Here is an 18894-nt window from a genome sequence, read left to right as displayed (position 1 = left end):
AACCACACGAAGAAACTGCATATACTAAATTAGAGTTTGGCCATAGATTTTTAAATTTGTTTAAAAAAACTTTATTTGGATAAAGTTTAGTTTGAAGATGAAAATTTGTTTGGATATAATTTTTCAAACCATATTTCACTTTTTTCTTTTGAAAAAAATATGAAATGTGCCTTATACACATAAGTTCTAAAAACTATCAAAAATACCCAACAATACCAAACAAATAAACTTGTTAATCCTGTATATGCAGAACCTTTATCGATGCCCCTCATTATCATTATCACAAACCATAGTCCTAAACATAGGTAAGTTTGGCACAAAATTATCATTTTTATAATGAACTACGTAATACATTATCCTAAAATCATAACTTGATATTTTAATAATAACACAATTACTAGCCATTATAGTTCGTCAAATTACAATAATATTACAAGGTCCATCAGTCAAAAGAAAATGATAGTAATTAGTTGGTGGATTAGTTGGTTCATAATAGATGGTGAGTTTTTTCATAAAATATAATTTGGGGTAATTTTTAAAATTGTTAAAAAAACAAACAAAAATACTTTTGGCCAAAAACAGGTTTAGAGCTAGTTTTGAGATTTGAATTTTATTTTCAAATTTGCCAAAACATGGATAAAATTTATAAACAAACATATTTTTTAAAAAAAAAATGGAAAAAACTTGGCAAAATCTATGGCCGAACGGGGACAAAATCAATCTACAATTATTTGACAGATTTTACTTTTGTAAAACATGAGACAAAATCCCCATTGGCTGTTTGGTCAAAAGACCAATCAATCATCTAGCTAATTATAAAACAAATGGCCATTAATAGTCCATTAGTCATCTTGAAAACACTATAAAAAGAAATACTAATAAATATATTTTGTCATAACAGCAGCAATTATTAGTGGTAGGCCCATTCCAGCTAATTGCCATAAAGATATAAACTAAAATTAAGTGGTTTTCCTGTCAACTCACTTTCACTAAGAATAGCATGGAATTTAGAGTCAATTTGTGCGCCGAATTACTATTAAGGTGATCGCAGGATTCCATGAACCAATAATTGCAGAAATTAGCTCAAAATCTTAGTGCTTTTTCTTTTAGGCGCCTAAACTATTTCGATTATTAGTGACTTTCCCGTTTGGCCATGAAATTTTTTTTAATTTTTTTTCGAAATCAGTGTTTAGTCATAAAATTTTTAATTTTCACTTGAAGATGAATTTTGGTACTTTTCGAAAATTTGAAAAACTTCGAAAGTCTATTTTTCAAAATTTTCAGTCGGATCACTCATAAAAATTCAAAAACAACCCAAAATTATATTCATGTTGTAAACACAACTATAATTTTCAAATACCATTTTCACTTTTAAAAAAATTCACTTTTTCTCGGAATTTTACAATTCTTATGTCCAAACGCCGACTTAAATTAGTAATTTCATCCAACATCCCAAGTACATTACATAATTTAGCTTAGGAAAAGAAGGTTAAATTTGGTTTTTCTTCTAGTAATTTTAGTAGTATGGGCTCGCAAGTTCGACAGAATTCACTTCCTCAACTCAGATCCTATATGTATATGCGAAAACAAGTATAAATAGAGCAAATCTTTGAGCAAAAAAGCTGCAGGATACTGATAATAATTAATTATGATAGTTTTATTTAGTGGAATATGGTATATTATGTCATTGGCCTTATGGTACGAAAATGATTATGTTGTCTATAAATCGCCACTAGACAAAATCTAGCTTGGACCATCCGATCTTCTTATCCCAAATTCCCAACTGAATTTTTAATTTAATGTGACAGCCAATATTTACGTCTTTTTTCTTAATTAATTGGGATTTTGTGAAGTAGCATTATAACATATATTATCCATTTCACTTTTCGTTTCTCTTTCGAAATGACCTAATTCCTTCTCTTCTTTCTTCTAAAAAATCACAATTAGAAATTTAAATAACGCAAGCCTTCTTTTAAATCAACTCGAACAACAATTTCATAGACTTACCGTTCGGTCCATTCCTATATTTGATCCCAAAAAGAGAAAAAGATATATTTAAAAAAACCACTCATATGGAAAATGATGTGTAAAGATCTTATATATGCTGCGTATACTCAATTGTTTTTGTGTACAAATCCACACGCACATAATTATCATATTCTAGAAACTAACAAAAACTACTTTATTCGTCTTTTTAAGTCGAGAGTCTATCGAAAATAGAATTTCTACTCGTTCGGAGTAGGGGTCAGGTCTGCGTATAGACTACCCTTTCCAGACCCCACTAGTAAAATTTCACCGAGTCGTTGTTGTTGTTGAACAAAAGCTACTTTGATCTTGAGGTTTACTACAAAGAACATCTCCTTGAGCATCTACCGGTATAGCAATATCAGTTGTAGAATTGAATTGGTCGTCTTACTAGCAATGCAAGGCCATAACACTTTCAATTTATCTTTCTTATTTCAAATTGGAATATTTTTCAATTTACGCGCATTATCCTTGCTGAGGGTTATGTTTAGTACTATCTTCCTTGCTCAGGGGTCATGCTAATATTCTCTCTTGTAAAAAAAAAAGTTGCAGTTTTATTGATATCGTTGGAAGGACGACTCTTTTCTCTTAATTTCGGGTGAAATATTTAAACAATAGCTCGCCATAAGAAGGAAATAAATTCACTTACAACTTCAAAAATATTCCAAATAAACTGTTCAAAAAAACTGCCTTAATTTCAGCATTGCTAAGAAAAATTTCTCCATTCAAAGCATGTAGTTCACAGGTTTCTTATCCTAATCAAGAACACCTCTCTCTCATACTGCATTCCTATTACAGCCTCATTTGTTCCAAGATTTTTTGGTTATTATAACATAGTGCCATTATAGAAAACATATATTATAACATAGTATAAAAACTGGTTCCATAAAAAACTTGACTTTTACAGTGAATAACTGTTATAGAGAAGTCTGACCGTAAATAGAGATGGCAACATCTTCGTACAAGTCCTGCTTTAAAACTGCACCTTTCAATTCTGAGAACACTTGAAATACTGCTTTACTTTAGGCCGTTGTTTTTTTCTCTATAACCTTTCAGTAATAATTTTCTATGTAACAGAGGAACTATACTATATATTGGGAGGCCCATGTTGCTCTGTTAGTATAAAGGTAAAAAGCTACACACACGAGTTGATAGACAGCGTACAATCTTACCTTCCACTTGATCTGCATCAGACAGTACAAAACAATATTGTCACCACTCACCCCAAATTGATAGAAAAAAGATTCTCCTAAAGGCTGCATCATTTGATTGGGAAATTAAATAGTTGAATCTCTGACATGATTCAAATATTTCAACTAAGTGGGTCATAGATCAACATAAAAATCTTGACGCCAAGGAATTGTATTCGAACACTCCTTGGCTACTCTATAAATAAGCCCCCATGATTTCCCCTCAATGAACCATTATCAGCATTCATATAATAGCCAGTTAGCACCCAACCCTTCTCTACCAAAGGAAAGAAACTCTTCCCTTTCAGTAGAGAACTTCCCTCTTCTGGTTACCTGACACTACGAACCGCGAAAAGATGGCAAGACCCGGGGTCATGGTTCTTTCAACACTAGTCCTAGTGTTGTTTCATGTGTTTGTTCATGCAGGCCAGAACCAGAAAAAGACTTACATAATTCACATGGACAAGTCCAACATGCCTGCTGATTTTGATGATCATACTCTGTGGTATGACTCATCTTTGAAGTCAGTATCCAAAGGCGCCAACATGCTTTACACCTACAACAATGTCATCCATGGCTACTCAACACAGCTAACAGCTGATGAAGCCAAATCACTTGAACAGCAACCTGGAATTCTCTCGGTCCATGAGGAAATGAGATACGAGCTTCATACCACTCGATCCCCTACATTTCTGGGACTTGAAGGACGTGAAAGTAAATCATTCTTTCTTCAAGCTGAAACAAGGAGTGAGGTCATTATTGGTGTGCTGGACACTGGTGTTTGGCCTGAATCAAAAAGTTTTGATGACACTGGACTAGGTCCAGTCCCTACGAGCTGGAAGGGTGAGTGCCAAATTGGCAAGAACTTCAAAGCATCAAGCTGTAACCGGAAACTCATTGGTGCAAGGTTTTTCTCACAAGGTTATGAAGCAGCTTTTGGGGCAATTGATGAGACCACAGAATCCAAGTCACCAAGGGACGATGATGGCCATGGGACACACACTGCAACTACAGCAGCTGGCTCGGTTGTAACTGGAGCTAGCCTCTTTGGTTATGCTGCTGGTACAGCACGTGGGATGGCTTCACACGCAAGAGTGGCTGCATATAAAGTATGTTGGTCTGGAGGATGTTTTAGCAGCGACATACTAGCAGGGATGGACCAGGCCGTCATAGATGGTGTAAATGTACTCTCACTGTCCCTTGGTGGCACAATTTCTGATTATTACAGGGATATAGTAGCAATTGGAGCATTTTCTGCAGCTTCTCAAGGAATCTTCGTCTCGTGCTCGGCTGGGAATGGCGGGCCAGGCTCTGGATCCCTCTCCAACGTTGCACCATGGATAACTACTGTAGGTGCAGGGACCATGGACCGTGAATTCCCAGCATATATTAGCATTGGAAATGGGGAAAAATACAATGGAGTATCACTTTACAGTGGAAAGGTATTACCTAGTTCTGTGATGCCACTGGTGTATGCTGCAAATGCCAGCCAAGCATCAAATGGCAATTTATGCACAAGTGGTAGTCTGATTCCAGAAAAAGTTGCTGGGAAAATTGTGGTATGTGACCGAGGGATGAATGCAAGGGCACAGAAGGGTTTGGTTGTCAAAGATGCTGGTGGAATAGGGATGATTTTGGCAAACACAGACTCTTACGGAGATGAGTTGGTTGCTGATGCACATCTCATACCAACAGCTGCAGTTGGTCAAACTGCTGGTGACTTGATCAAAAGGTACATTGCTTCTGACAGAAATCCAACTACCACAATTGCATTTGGAGGTACCAAGTTGGGTGTTCAACCATCACCGGTCGTCGCAGCTTTTAGTTCCAGAGGGCCAAACCCAATCACACCGGAGATACTTAAACCTGATTTGATAGCACCAGGTGTCAATATTCTCGCTGGTTGGACAGGAAAAGTTGGACCAACAGGTTTGCCAGAAGACACCAGGAATGTGGGTTTCAACATCATCTCTGGAACTTCCATGTCATGTCCCCATGTAAGTGGGCTTGCAGCACTACTCAAAGCCGCCCGTCCAGAATGGAGTCCAGCAGCTATAAGGTCAGCACTGATGACTACAGGTTACAGCACATACAAGAACGGAAAAATGATAGAGGATGTTGCAACAGGAATGTCATCTACACCATTTGATCATGGCGCTGGACATGTGAATCCAACAGCAGCTCTGAATCCTGGTTTAGTGTATGATCTCACGGTCGATGACTATATAAACTTCCTTTGTGCCCTGGACTACAGTCCAAGAATGATCAAGGTCATCGCGAAGCGAGACATTTCCTGTGAAAACAATAAGGAATATAGAGTTGCTGACCTTAATTACCCATCTTTTGCCATTCCTTTGGAAACGGCCTGGGGCGAACATGCAAATAGTAGTGCACCCACAGTGACCAGATATACGAGGACTCTAACAAACGTGGGAAATCCAGCTACATACAAGGCCTCAGTCTCTTCTGAAATGCAGGAAGTGAAGATTCTGGTTGAACCACAAACACTTACTTTCAGTCGAATGAACGAAAAGAAAACCTACACTGTGACATTCACTGCTAGTTCCAAGCCATCAGGCACAACTAGCTTTGCTCGACTGGAATGGTCAGATGGACAACATGTTGTTGCTAGCCCAATTGCTTTCAGTTGGACATGATTATGCTAATTCTAAGTCATTCACTGCAAATGTACAAGTGCAAATATTCCTATAAAATAATTACTAGTGTGCAGCAGCTACTCCTCCAATATTGCACCAACTAAACAAACAGCCCTGACCTATAATTAAGAGGCGTAGGCAATTCCAGCATCTAGACAAGGAAAATGTTGGTTAATTTGTCCAGCAAAAGACTGGTGCTTTACTTGCCTGATTATTATGTACCACGCCACGCAATATGGATAAATACAATTGGCTTTCGGTCTAATCTCAGTCATTGACTATATCTTGTGACTCAATTTGCACCTAAATAATCCCCTCGGAGTAACGGCACATTCATGGCCTAAAAAATTTTAAGAAACATGCCATCCGACAAACATAATCAAGAAGGTAACATAATTTTTTTTTCTCGTACGAAGCTAAATTGAGAAAAGGATACCATTAAAAGAATAAACGGCAAATGAAAGTTACTACCACTATTAAATTCGATACAAAATGCATACACAACAAGCAAAGAAATGAAGCGTAGGAGACATTCATCTGACACCACATTATCAGTGCTGCTAGAAGAGAATATCATTCTGATTCGCTCATAGACTGACAAACAGGGAGGTAATATGTATCTAACTGCCAGTACTTCTGTTTAACACCCTCCCAAACTGTTTCACTTAAACAATCCTTCACTGGTAATGGTATCAGCTGCGTAGAATATCCCAAACTCTCAAGCTCTAAGGAGACTATCTGGCAGTAGACGATATGAAAGAAAGGGTTACCTCCACATAGACCATTAAAAAATGAATAGATACCACCAGGCTTCAACAATCTAGGAAGATGTTGATGAAATTCCTGCATATCTTCGTAATATTCCCCATAAGTATCAAAAAATATGCCTGCAGAACAAAGCAGACTCACATTAAGATAAAATCACAAAGCTGAGAAAAAGAAGGCAACAGATAGAAGCTGAACTTTAACCTAGCAAAAGAGATCTGATCTTGAATAATTAACTCACATGATCAAGTTTGCAACGTCGGAGATCTATAACTTTTTTGCCGGCATCTCTTCTATTAGTTGTGTTATTGTTTTTGCAAGTTATAGAGCATTATATGTGTAGTGATCAAAAATAAATCGTGCCAGCTACGTACTTAGCTAGACAGTCCTGAACCAACTCCTATATGATAAGAGCCACCGAATCTATTTCATTGTATGACAGAATTCCATGATTGATTACACGACCCCAATCACATCAAAGTGCTATGCTCAGGAACTTCAATACGTGGATCTTTGGCCATGAATCACGACCTCCACATGCCTGGCCCACAGCTCAATGACGTTACTGTCTCCGCTCAAGCCCAAAGGAATAAGGCTGAGAGTCCACTGGATTCCTCAACCAACCCTGAGATATTTGGCCACGGTCTTACCCAACTAGCTCAGATCTTTGTCTTTAGAGACTCCAACGGTACTTGGACTCTGAGATAACCAAATCTCCCGTTCTACAAATGGGTAGTCAGACCTTCCACAATCGAACATCCAAAAATACTACTATCAGCTTAGAGGGTGTTTGGATTGACTTTTAAAAAGTAGTTTATAAGCTAAAAGCCAAAAGCCACAAGTCGGTAATACCTAACTTTTGGCTTCTGGCTTATTTTTGCACTTCTCATGCCTAAAAGTAAGTGCTTTTAAGCACTTTTTATCATTGCCAAACACCAAAAAAACTAGAAAAGTGCTTAAAAGACAATAAACACTTAAAATAAGCCAATCCAAACACCCTCTTAGTCACGAAACAATCACACTGCTCATTTTACAACTTCTACTGCTGCAACCTTTAATTTTCTTACTAGATAGAATACTTTGTACCTTTCTGCTTCAACGAAGCCCTGTAACATTGTGGACAGGCACTATCAATAAAAACCATCGCCCTCCGTCTCTCTTTGTTTACTATGTGCTTTCGTTTTATTATTACGATCTAGATTACTTTTGCTGCCAATGCCCCCTTCCTTCCCTGATTGATAATAGATTTTACCGTCTATAGTATATTGTTGGTTGGGAGGCATTAACATCATTGGAACGACAAGAATCAACATATCAAATCAACAGTTATTAGCTCGAAAGAACATTACTCCCCCATGAAGATAAACATTTAAGAGGACAGCCTCCCAACCTCCTACAAAGTTTTTTACAGAGGAAATTGATTTTATGTAGAACTGTGTCTCTAAGTTCATACCCCCAATAATAAAATTTTTGCAAGTGCATACATAGCCTGAAGAACATGTATCAAGTATTCATGATAACAAGAATGATGCACAAACTATCAATATGGGATACTTAGTAGTAAAACCGCGCGCGCGCGCGCGGGGGTGGGGGGGGGGTGTGATGATAACAAGAATGATATTGCTTCTTTCATGGCTTTTCCACTATTGTATTTCCTTTAAAAACTGTATGACTCTGCTTTGCTTGAGCCGAGTATCTATAGGAAATTGCATCTCTACCTTCACAAGGTAGTGTAAGGTTGCGTACACACCTGCCCTTCCCGACCTACTTGTGGGATTACACTGGGTTTATTGTTGTTGTTGTTACATTGATGGGATGTTTGCTTCAAGGTTTTCGAGTTTTCCACGCTAAACTAAGTGCAGTGAAACATTGAAGTAGGATATCCTCATGTTCCCTTTGTAGCTTATAGGTATGATAAGAGAAAGTGATTTAGTTATTTAAATAACTGAAAATCTATAAGGAACAAATTCACAACACAAGCAACACAGCTAACACAAGCAACACAGCTAACACAGCAGTAAAATCAAAGCAAGTATATTATTAGCATATGTTGAGTAAACAGTTTCTTTCTTCTTTTGAAGCTGGGAAGGCTAGAAGTAGGAGTTTACCATCATAAGATTCAAGTACTGAAATGACATCTTGCCACCGACCAAATATGATTTTCACATTCTCCTTCTCACCCCACCCAGCGCGTATCATACGATCATAGACCTCTGGATGAGCTTCAATGATAGTGTGCGACAAAGGCGCATATTGCTGTATGGCAGTATCTACGAGGCCCATCCCAAATCCAATGTTCAGTATGTGGCCACCATTTGAGCAGACAGCCTTCGCGTGAGCTTCCATCAATGGCTTCTCCCAAGCCATCATAACAGCCTTGCTATCAGCGTCCATAATCTTATCTTCACTGAAACTAACTCTATCTTCTAAATAGTCCCCATCTGAGTTCCCCTTTGCATTTTCTTTCCTTGCGATTGTTCCAAGGATTAACTCTGCCTGGATTGCTATATAATGAAGAGTAAACATGTTTGATCAGTAATATTAAGCTAAGCAGCTTCAGAATTTTAGTTGAACTACACACGATATTAAAACAAGTAATGGCTTCAAACGTACTTTTCAATAGATTTCTATCTGATAATATCAGGTTGACTCTCAGACGTATTGGGGAACATAGACAAACATTAATGATAATAATATACAACTAGTACTTATTAAAGAAAGCAACAATAGCAATATAATCAATTATATTTTTGATTGTAAACAATATTATTGAGATTATTAGTGGTTAATTATGTAAATTGTATAGTGGCTATATTTGTAAAGTGGTTAGATTAGACATAGATTAGAAATTCATTTTGATGTATATATGTATGCTACAGTACTTGTCATAATTCTGATTCTAGTGATCATTTTCAGATTTCACTTTCTCTATTTTTCCTCTCTCTACTGTTCTAGAATATTCCCCTTTCTCTCACTTGTAAACCGCCATGGATGCTCGACCTTGAGCTGATTTGACATGGTGTCAGAGCCTACCGCTTCGATCTACCACATCTCTATCGCTTCTTCTCATCTTCATATTTGTTATCTCTGAGTTTTGTTCCAATTTGATTGCTTACCGAAAGTTTTTCAATTTTTGCCCTAATTTCACATCGGAAATAGGGGGATTTCACTTTTAAAGGTACGAAAATCACATATCTAGCCTTAATCACTAATGGCTATCGGCGATTCAGACGATTCGAACAATCTGACTGGCACCGCTGTGCATGTCCCAGTTCCAGGAAATTCCGGAATTGATCCCGGTGATCCTTTGTATCTGCATCCATCGGATAACCCCGGAGCTATGCTTGTCTCTGTCGCATTCAGTGAAATTGGCTATCGCTCATGGAGACGCAGTGTATTGCGAGGACTATCAGTGAAGAACAAATTAGGGTTCATCAACGCTGAATGCAAGCGTCCAGATCCTCAATCACCTACATTTCGTCAGTGGGAACGTTGTGATGATATGGTAACTTCGTGGATACTTAATTCACTGTCCAAAGAAATGGCAGACAGCGTCGAATACGCAAATGATGCCATGGAGCTATGGATTGAATTGGAAGATAGGTATGAGCAGACGAATGGAGCCAGATTATATCAAATACAGAAGGAAATAAATGATACATCTCAAGGGACTCTCGATATCACTAGTTATTATACAAAATTGAAGAAACTTTGGGAAGATATCGATGATATTGATGATAACAAGAATGATATTGCTTCAAGTAATGGCTTCAAACGTACTTTTCAATAGATTTCTATCTGATAATATCAGGTTGACTCTCAGACGTATTGGGGAACATAGACAAACATTAATGATAATAATATACAACTAGTACTTATTAAAGAAAGCAACAATAGCAATATAATCAATTATATTTTTGATTGTAAACAATATTATTGAGATTATTAGTGGTTAATTATGTAAATTGTATAGTGGCTATATTTGTAAAGTGGTTAGATTAGACATAGATTAGAAATTCATTTTGATGTATATATGTATGCTACAGTATTTGTCATAATTCTGATTCTAGTCATCATTTTCAGATTTCACTTTCTCTATTTTTCCTCTCTCTACTGTTCTAGAATATTCCCCTTTCTCTCACTTGTAAACCGCCATGGATGCTCGACCTTGAGCTGATTTGACATGGTGTCAGAGCCTACCGCTTCGATCTACCACATCTCTGTCGCTTCTTCTCATCTTCATATTTGTTATCTCTGAGTTTTGTTCCAATTTGATTGCTTACCGAAAGTTTTTCAATTTTTGCCCTAATTTCACATCGGAAATAGGGGGATTTCACTTTTAAAGGTACGAAAATCACATATCTAGCCTTAATCACTAATGGCTATCGGCGATTCAGACGATTCGAACAATCTGACTGGCACCGCTGTGCATGTCCCAGTTCCAGGAAATTCCGGAATTGATCCCGGTGATCCTTTGTATCTGCATCCATCGGATAACCCCGGAGCTATGCTTGTCTCTGTCGCATTCAGTGGAATTGGCTATCGCTCATGGAGACGCAGTGTATTGCGAGGACTATCAGTGAAGAACAAATTAGGGTTCATCAACGCTGAATGCAAGCGTCCAGATCCTCAATCACCTACATTTTGTCAGTGGGAATGTTGTGATGATATGGTAACTTCGTGGATACTTAATTCACTGTCCAAAGAAATAGCAGACAGCGTCGAATACGCAAATGATGCCATGGAGCTATGGATTGAATTGGAAGATAGGTATGAGCAGACGAATGGAGCCAGATTATATCAAATACAGAAGGAAATAAATGATACATCTCAAGGGACTCTCGATATCACTAGTTATTATACAAAATTGAAGAAACTTTGGGAAGAGTTGAGCACTTTGAGCAAAAAATCACAATGTACATGTACTTGTATCTGTGGAGCAAAGGAAAATTTTTACAAGGCTGAACAGGATAGACGTCTAATACAGTTTCTCATGGGCCTAAATGAAACCTACACTATAATCCGAGGTAGCATCCTCATGATGAACCCACTCCCTAATCTTGCTCAAGTGTTTTCTCTCCTAATACAAGATGAAAAGCAGAGGGAAATCAAACCACATACTCAGCTGTTTGTTGAATCTACCTCCATGAATGTTACTAACTCCAGACCTAATGGTTATAGAACCAACTACTCATCGAACAACAACAATCATACTGGGCAAGGAAGGGGGAGACCTATGTGTGACTATTGTAAGAAGCCAGGGCATACCAAAGACAAATGCTTCAAATTACATGGCTATCCTGAGAGTTTTGGACAGTCTCGCAATTAAAATTACAATCCAAATCAACAGTTCAACCAGAATTTTCAGAGTTTCAATCGCAATCAGAACTTCAGCAAAGGGAAAAGAATAGTAGCTAATGTACATGGTGATCACTCTTCAAAAATCCATCTAACAAAGGAGAAGCACAATGTGACTTAAACACAGACCAAACTATCAGCCTGTCAAAGGAGCACTATGGACAAATTCTGAATTTGCTTCAGCATTTTCAAGCCAGCAATGGAGGAGACAATGCAAATACCAGCAATTCTATCAATGGAGCTGTAAACTTCGCAGGTATAATAGTCTGCACTTCCTCAATAGATTTTGGTAAATTGTCATGTCAGTGTCTCAAAAACAAGAGTGAATCTTGGATCCTAGATTCAGGGGCATCAAACCATATGACTTTCAACAAAAACCTACTGACTAATATCATAACATTACCCTATCCTCTCCTAGTTGTTTTACCAAATGGATACAAAGTAAAAGTAACTGAGATTGGTAGTGTAGCCCTTGTGCCTGACATCACTTTACATAAAGTAATGTTTGTACCTTCTTTCAGATACAATCTTATTTCCATTCATGGTCTAACTAATGTAAATCCTAGAAGCCTAGTAGCTTTCACTAATAACTATGTGTTCTGCAGGCCCCTTCAATGAAGAGGCCTCTGGAGATTGGTAAAGCTTGTGATGNCTGTATTTTCAATTTTAATTTTTTCATTTTTGCACCACCCACCCACCCCAACCCCCCCCCCCCTCCACCTGCAAAATATTTTTTAACTTACACATTTTAAATACTAATTTGTTATATTTTGATTCTCAAAATACTAATAGTATTTATTTACCTTTTATACATCTATATATATATATATCTAAAGTTGGGAATAGTAAAGATGATGTGGCACCTCTATAAGATTAGGATTGCCATTTATCTTTTTTCTCTTTTTTTTTGGCCTGTCTTTCATTTTTCTGTTCTATTCAATTTAGTTCTTTTGATTAGAAATCCAAAAGTCACAACTTTCCATTCAATTCAATTTAACCGTTCTAATTTATTCAATTCAAATCAATCATTGCAATTAATTAGGAATGTAAAACATTTCTCTAATTTTAAAAAGTCAACATCTATAACTCACACCTCATCATTAGGGTTGTGACTTTTTAACTCTATAACCTCCAAATAATTAATGTGTCCCATTAAATTGCATATTTGCATACTCCGACTATTTTTACTTTCTACCAGTGATCCAATCAAGTCCACAAGAAGAGCAAAATATGATGAAGATTTTGATCACAAAGTCATGGATTATTTCTCAAATTTTTCTTCTTTTACCTTTTTTTTTCATAAATCATTGATTTGATATGTCCAGCATAAAAATATGTTTCATTTAATTATTTTATTGTGGCCGAACAGCTTGTGCTTGTATTACTGCATTGAGTTTCAATAGTGAGGCGTATAGTTCGCTGGCTGCAAAAATTAATTTCAAGGAACACTCATGCTCCAATAGAAACGTTTTCGACTTTTACAATATATCAACACCATCAACCTTAGTGTTAATCAAGGTATGATTACTTAAACTATGGGAATATTTTTTTATTGTGTTTTATCCCGTTTATTTTTGTGAAAGAAGCATTCCAAGGAACTAACACGAGCTTGGTACTGTCGGGAGTTTCTCACGATCCACGGTAATCTAATTTACTCAAATAGCTTAATGATCTCAGAATTAAAACTTTTCAACATATAATAACTTGGCATAATCATATTTTCGGTTTGTGCTTGGAATAGGGAATGTGGAAAGAACCGGCACTTACAAGGCAGATATAAAATTATAAATAAAATATTACATGTAACAACGAACAAAGTATGCAGGAAATCAAAATCTTTCTGAAAGATGAAGAAGAAGCATCAGAATTCGCACACGAAGAGAGAAAGGTACGGCAGAGATGGTATTAAAATTTGTGGAGAGGGGAAGTAATGTGATTTGAAAATTGAGCTATTTTAAGGCACGAAGAATTGAAAGGAAAAACAATTGAAAATGCAAGAAAAGAAGAATAATGAAAAAGATCATACAAGAAAAAATAATACTACTTTGGTAGAAAAGAAATAAGAAATGATATGGATAGAGAGAGCAACTTGCGTTGCCATTTATTTATTTGTTTTTTTCTCTCTTTCTGTTTGTAGTTTCCTTACTTTTTAATTTTTCATGATATTTTCTTTTTATTGTATCGTTTCATTTATTTGACTAGAAGAAAATTCTATAATTTAAAAAGTTTTACTATCTAATAAACAAAACTATCAGGTGCTTATAAACATGTATCTCTAATATATAATTTGACTAAGAGAATCATCCATACACACAAGACACGTAATTTATGTGTGTATATATACATGTGTGTGAAAAGTTTTCCAACTATCTCTTTTTCCTTTTCCTTTATTTAAAAAAAACTGATAAAATGAGGTTCATCTAATCTCTTATTCTAAGAGAAAAATCATATTTGTGATTTCAACTATATATAAATTAATTTCATATACACATACAAGTTAAGTATTAATTTTTCTATCGCGATTGAAAATATAAAAATATTTTTTCTAAACTATTGTCTTTGATAATCGCGCGAACAAGTTTACTAGTAGGTGTATAAAAGGTAAAAGACTTTGTTTATACAAGATGAGCATGGTTCTAAAATATGGGTCAAGTTGGGCGGGTTGGGCTATGACCTATTGTTTAGCCCATCTTGACCAAGCCCATCTTATCACAAGTATACTTTAGACTGGATTGGGCGATGACCCATTTATTGACCTAACCCATCTTTACCCGCCCAAATTCAATCCAACCCGCCTATTTGCCACCCTTAGTTTCAACTATTAAGTTCCAATTTCATTTGGAAGTTGGAACAATTAAGTTGGCCTGCAAAGTTTGCCACACAAAAGATGTCATCGACAAGCTCCGTTGAAAAAACTCACACAGAGGCATGAAAGCACACATGCGTGCGCTCGCACATACATCACTCTATATTTTCTTTTAAAAAAATAATATGTATATATAAAATAGACAAATATCACTTGAAAATAACACAAAGTATACATTAATTTGGAACAAGAAATAAAGCTTTATAATCTCTAAAACCCCAAAACCAAAAACATACATACAAGTTGAGTTGAGAGAATAGATTGATGTCACTTGCACAAAATCATGTGTGCACCACTGCCTAGGATCAGAGGCGAATTCAGAATTTAAAGTTTATAAGTTCCTACAACGATCTCAAATTTATAATATACTAGTCTAAGGTTACGCGCGTTGCGCGTGTGCAATGAGTTTATATTTTCTTAAAATTGCATAAATATTATTAAGTTATGTCTATGAGATATAAAGATGTAAAATAAAGATTAAACAAAAACCTAAATCTCTCAATATGAAGAAGGTTAATGATATTTAACTAACTAAACAAAGAATTGTACTTACTTTTTATTCTATGTTTAGTGACTTGTTTTAAATAAAGTTTACCTTCGATGGCATGGAATTAGAGGAGCGTAATGTAATCTATTTTTAATTCTATGTTTGGTATTGTTTTCTAATCTAAATTAAAAAAAAAAAGTATTCGTAAAATTTCTTACAAGATAAGAAAAGGTAAAAAAGAAAACATTCCTAGAGTTCTTAACATAAGTAACAAAAGAAAAAACGCATCTAATAAAAAATCATTAGTTTTTTTGTTTATGAACATCTTATATTTAAAGGTTTTATTATACTGCCTAACAAAGAGAAATTTCAATTTAAGGAAGGTCCTAAATATTAGGCCAAGTATATTAATGAGAATTAATTTTAAAATCTTAAATAGTAGGAAGGTAACCTAAATTACAATTTTGTCCAATATTAATTCTATTTTTAAAAGGTAAAAAAGGCGAACAACATTTCGCTAAGGGTCTTCGTGCTTTTAATATAGTAAGTACTAGTCTCTATGTACGTGCTTTGCGCGTTGATATTTAATCAATTCTCTATATGCAATATTATTATATAGCAACCGAAGTGAAAATGCAGTAGTCATTGAAGTTCTAAAAATTGATATAATACTTATTACGACGGATGATTTTAGGTTTGGTTTGGTTAATATGTGTATATTTATTTGTGATTTATTTATATTTTTTTTAGTTCAAAACAATGGCTAAGTCATTTTGGAGTCCAAATTAAAATTTAACACTAAATCTAAAGACGTAGTACGTAATATTTTTCTGAAAGAAAAAAAAAAGACTTATATTTATATCTATTGCCATGTCTCTATATTAGAATTAGACTTTACGGGGAAAAAATCTACATTGAAAAAAATTNTCTCCCTCTCCTCAGCAGAAGCAGAGTATAGAGCCTTAAGAAAGGTAGTGGGAGAATTGGTATGGCTTAGTCGATTGTTTGAAGAACTTTCAGTACCATCTCCCAAGCCAATTGCTGTGTTTTGTGACAGCCAATCAGCTATGCACATAGCCAGGAACCCTGTATTTCATGAGAGAACTAAACGTATAGAAGTTGACTGTCACTTTGTACGACATAAGCTACAGGAAGGGCTGATCTCATTACATCATGTGGGAACAACAAATCAACTAGCTGATGTTCTAACAAAGGCACTGACAGGAGTTCGACATTCAGCTGCTCTACACAAGTTGGCAGTGTTTTCCACACCACCAACTTGAGGGGGGGTATTGAGATTATTAGTGGTTAATTATGTAAATTGTATAGTGGCTATATCTGTAAAGTGGTTAGATTAGACATAGATTAGAAATTCATTTTGATGTATATATGTATGCTACAGTACTTGTCATAATTCTGATTCTAGTGATCATTTTCAGATTTCACTTTCTCTATTTTTCCTCTCTCTACTGTTCTAGAATATTCCCCTTTCTCTCGCTTGTAAACCGCCATGGATGCTCGACCTTGAGCTGATTTGACATAATAAGTTATTTACTTCTATAAGTTAGTTTTTGTGTCAATTCTTTACTACTAACTATTCCTTCCGTCCCTAAAAATCTGACACTCTTTCCATTTTGTGATGTTCCAATATGTTCGACACCACCCCACTGATAACATTTTTTATCAGACTAAATTTTGCAACCATTACTCAGATATATTCTTTCACTACCACTAATATAATATAGACATCAATCTACATCTCAAACTAGTGCCTAGTCAGAAAACGTCACATAAAATTAGATGGAGGGACTACATAATTTACCTATGCCTAAAAAATAGGAAGTTTAAAGCTGTCAGCTACATAAGATAGAATAACAGGTATATTGGTTCATGAATACATGAAGTATTATGCATTGGATAACAAAACAGGGTTTTTTATGCAGGAAATGTGATGTCAAAACTAGTCCCGTTACTTCAAGAGTATTTTAGTGATTTAAGTCGTCTTGTGTAGGTATTGCTAATACACATATTACTACTTCAAATTCCATCTCACTTAGAATAATACATAAATTTTCTTATAAATTATGGTGTTATATAAGAAAGAGAGTACAGGGATTAAAAGTAAGCACCGGAATTGAGAAGAACGCCAAAGGCGTCTTGATGACCAGCGTCCATGGCGAAGTCACCGGCAGAGTCATTTGAAGGAGATAACGCATTCCATGGGGCACCAGCATCGAGAAGAGCTTTTACCACCTCGGCGTGGCCATGCTTGGCGGCGTGCATCAGCGGAGTAAGTCCGCCTTTGTCGAAGTAGGTGACATCGGCGCCGGACTCAATTAGAGATTTGATTTTGTTGATGTTTCCATTCCCAGCTGCTTCACAGAGTGCTTCTTCGTCCGCCATGTCTGAGCAAAAACTCTGAGAATATTTGGCGGTGATTTTCTTTAGTTTGGACTTTGGAGTGTGAGGGTTTTTGGGCAGATTGCACTCTTGGTCCTCGAATTATATGTTAATTCTAATTTTGATCGTTGAATTATATGTATTAGTATATTTAATCCTTAACTTTGTTTGAAATGAATAAGTTTGTGCTTCCGAGTTCCGTTAGTCTTATCCGAAAGGGTTTGTTGAATCGTAAAAGGGAAGTGAAGATCTGCAACATTCTTCTGACTCGATACCGCCCTTTAATTCACAAGCGTATGATAGAAAGATGTATAGGCAAGTTTTTCTTTAGGATCATATGGATTATTTTTGTTGATTTTTCTTTTGTAGGCATAAATTGAAGTCTAATTAACTTTCTAATTTTAGGGAACCGAAAATCAGACTTTTGATCCCCCTTGAGCCTACTCTCATCTTTCGTAAACTTCTAATTTAATTGGTGCAGACGTTGAAGGATCAATTGATACTAGATAGGAAAAGATAGTCTTATCTAAGCTCCTGTTTATCCAATTCCACTCAATTATCCCTGTTAGTATCTGTATTCAAAAAATAATTAAGTTATGCAAAAAAAACAATAACAGAAACATAAACAGAAGAAGAAAAAATTTCGAGCCCAACAAAAAACTGTGTTTCCTTAAGGAATTTAATCCCCTCACTGTTGCCTAAGGTTATTGGATTAATTCCTCCCATGATAGAACGGAACAACTATTCTTACCGGCAATGAAAATTACAAAACTTTGACAAACTCAACAAATGGCAGTAAACTACACTTATGCTTACGTTTTTTTGTTTTGAAAATAGTAATGCAGAATGCAGAAGATGAGGGGAGAGTTTGCACATTTTCGGTAGTGAAAAATGAAGCTACTCCTCTGTATTTATAGCCAACGATTTGGATTTCAACAGGTGCCAAGATATCTGTTCGTTTGAAATGACGTCTGTTCGCTAGAATTAAAATTCTGTTGGTCGCGAAATTGACCGTTGGGAACCGTGAATTTTAAATTAAAATTTCGCGAAAAAATATTAGAAAAGAAATTATATAACGGAAAACGAAAAAAAATTTGGTCTAATTATCAATCAATCATATCAGTTGACCAAACCCAAATCCAAAGC

The 18894-nt window shown here is 35.9% G+C and overlaps 2 protein-coding genes across 2 annotated transcripts; one reads left to right on the top strand and one right to left on the bottom strand.

Annotated features, from left to right (window-relative positions):
• The first annotated feature begins 3174 nt into the window (after positions 1 to 3174).
• On the top strand, positions 3175 to 6142 carry LOC109215477 (subtilisin-like protease SBT1.7). The gene has a single exon (XM_019379549.1). It carries the CDS (start codon positions 3572 to 3574, stop codon positions 5870 to 5872), a length of 2301 nt encoding a protein of 766 aa, XP_019235094.1. The 5' UTR covers positions 3175 to 3571; the 3' UTR covers positions 5873 to 6142.
• A 118-nt stretch (positions 6143 to 6260) lies between these two features.
• LOC109215478 (protein arginine N-methyltransferase 2) lies at positions 6261 to 17838 on the bottom strand. The gene is made up of 3 exons (XM_019379551.1): positions 17478 to 17838; positions 8746 to 9141; positions 6261 to 6759 (listed from the first exon to the last, which is right to left on the bottom strand). The coding sequence occupies exons 1-3, from the start codon at positions 17749 to 17751 to the stop codon at positions 6446 to 6448; spliced, it is 984 nt and encodes a 327-aa protein (XP_019235096.1). The 5' UTR covers positions 17752 to 17838; the 3' UTR covers positions 6261 to 6445.
• Between the last annotated feature and the right edge of the window lie 1056 nt (positions 17839 to 18894).

This window comes from Nicotiana attenuata, unplaced genomic scaffold (assembly GCF_001879085.1).
Source record: "Nicotiana attenuata strain UT unplaced genomic scaffold, NIATTr2, whole genome shotgun sequence".
NCBI lineage: Eukaryota > Viridiplantae > Streptophyta > Magnoliopsida > Solanales > Solanaceae > Nicotiana > Nicotiana attenuata.
This window is presented reverse-complemented; position numbering and strand designations above follow the sequence as displayed.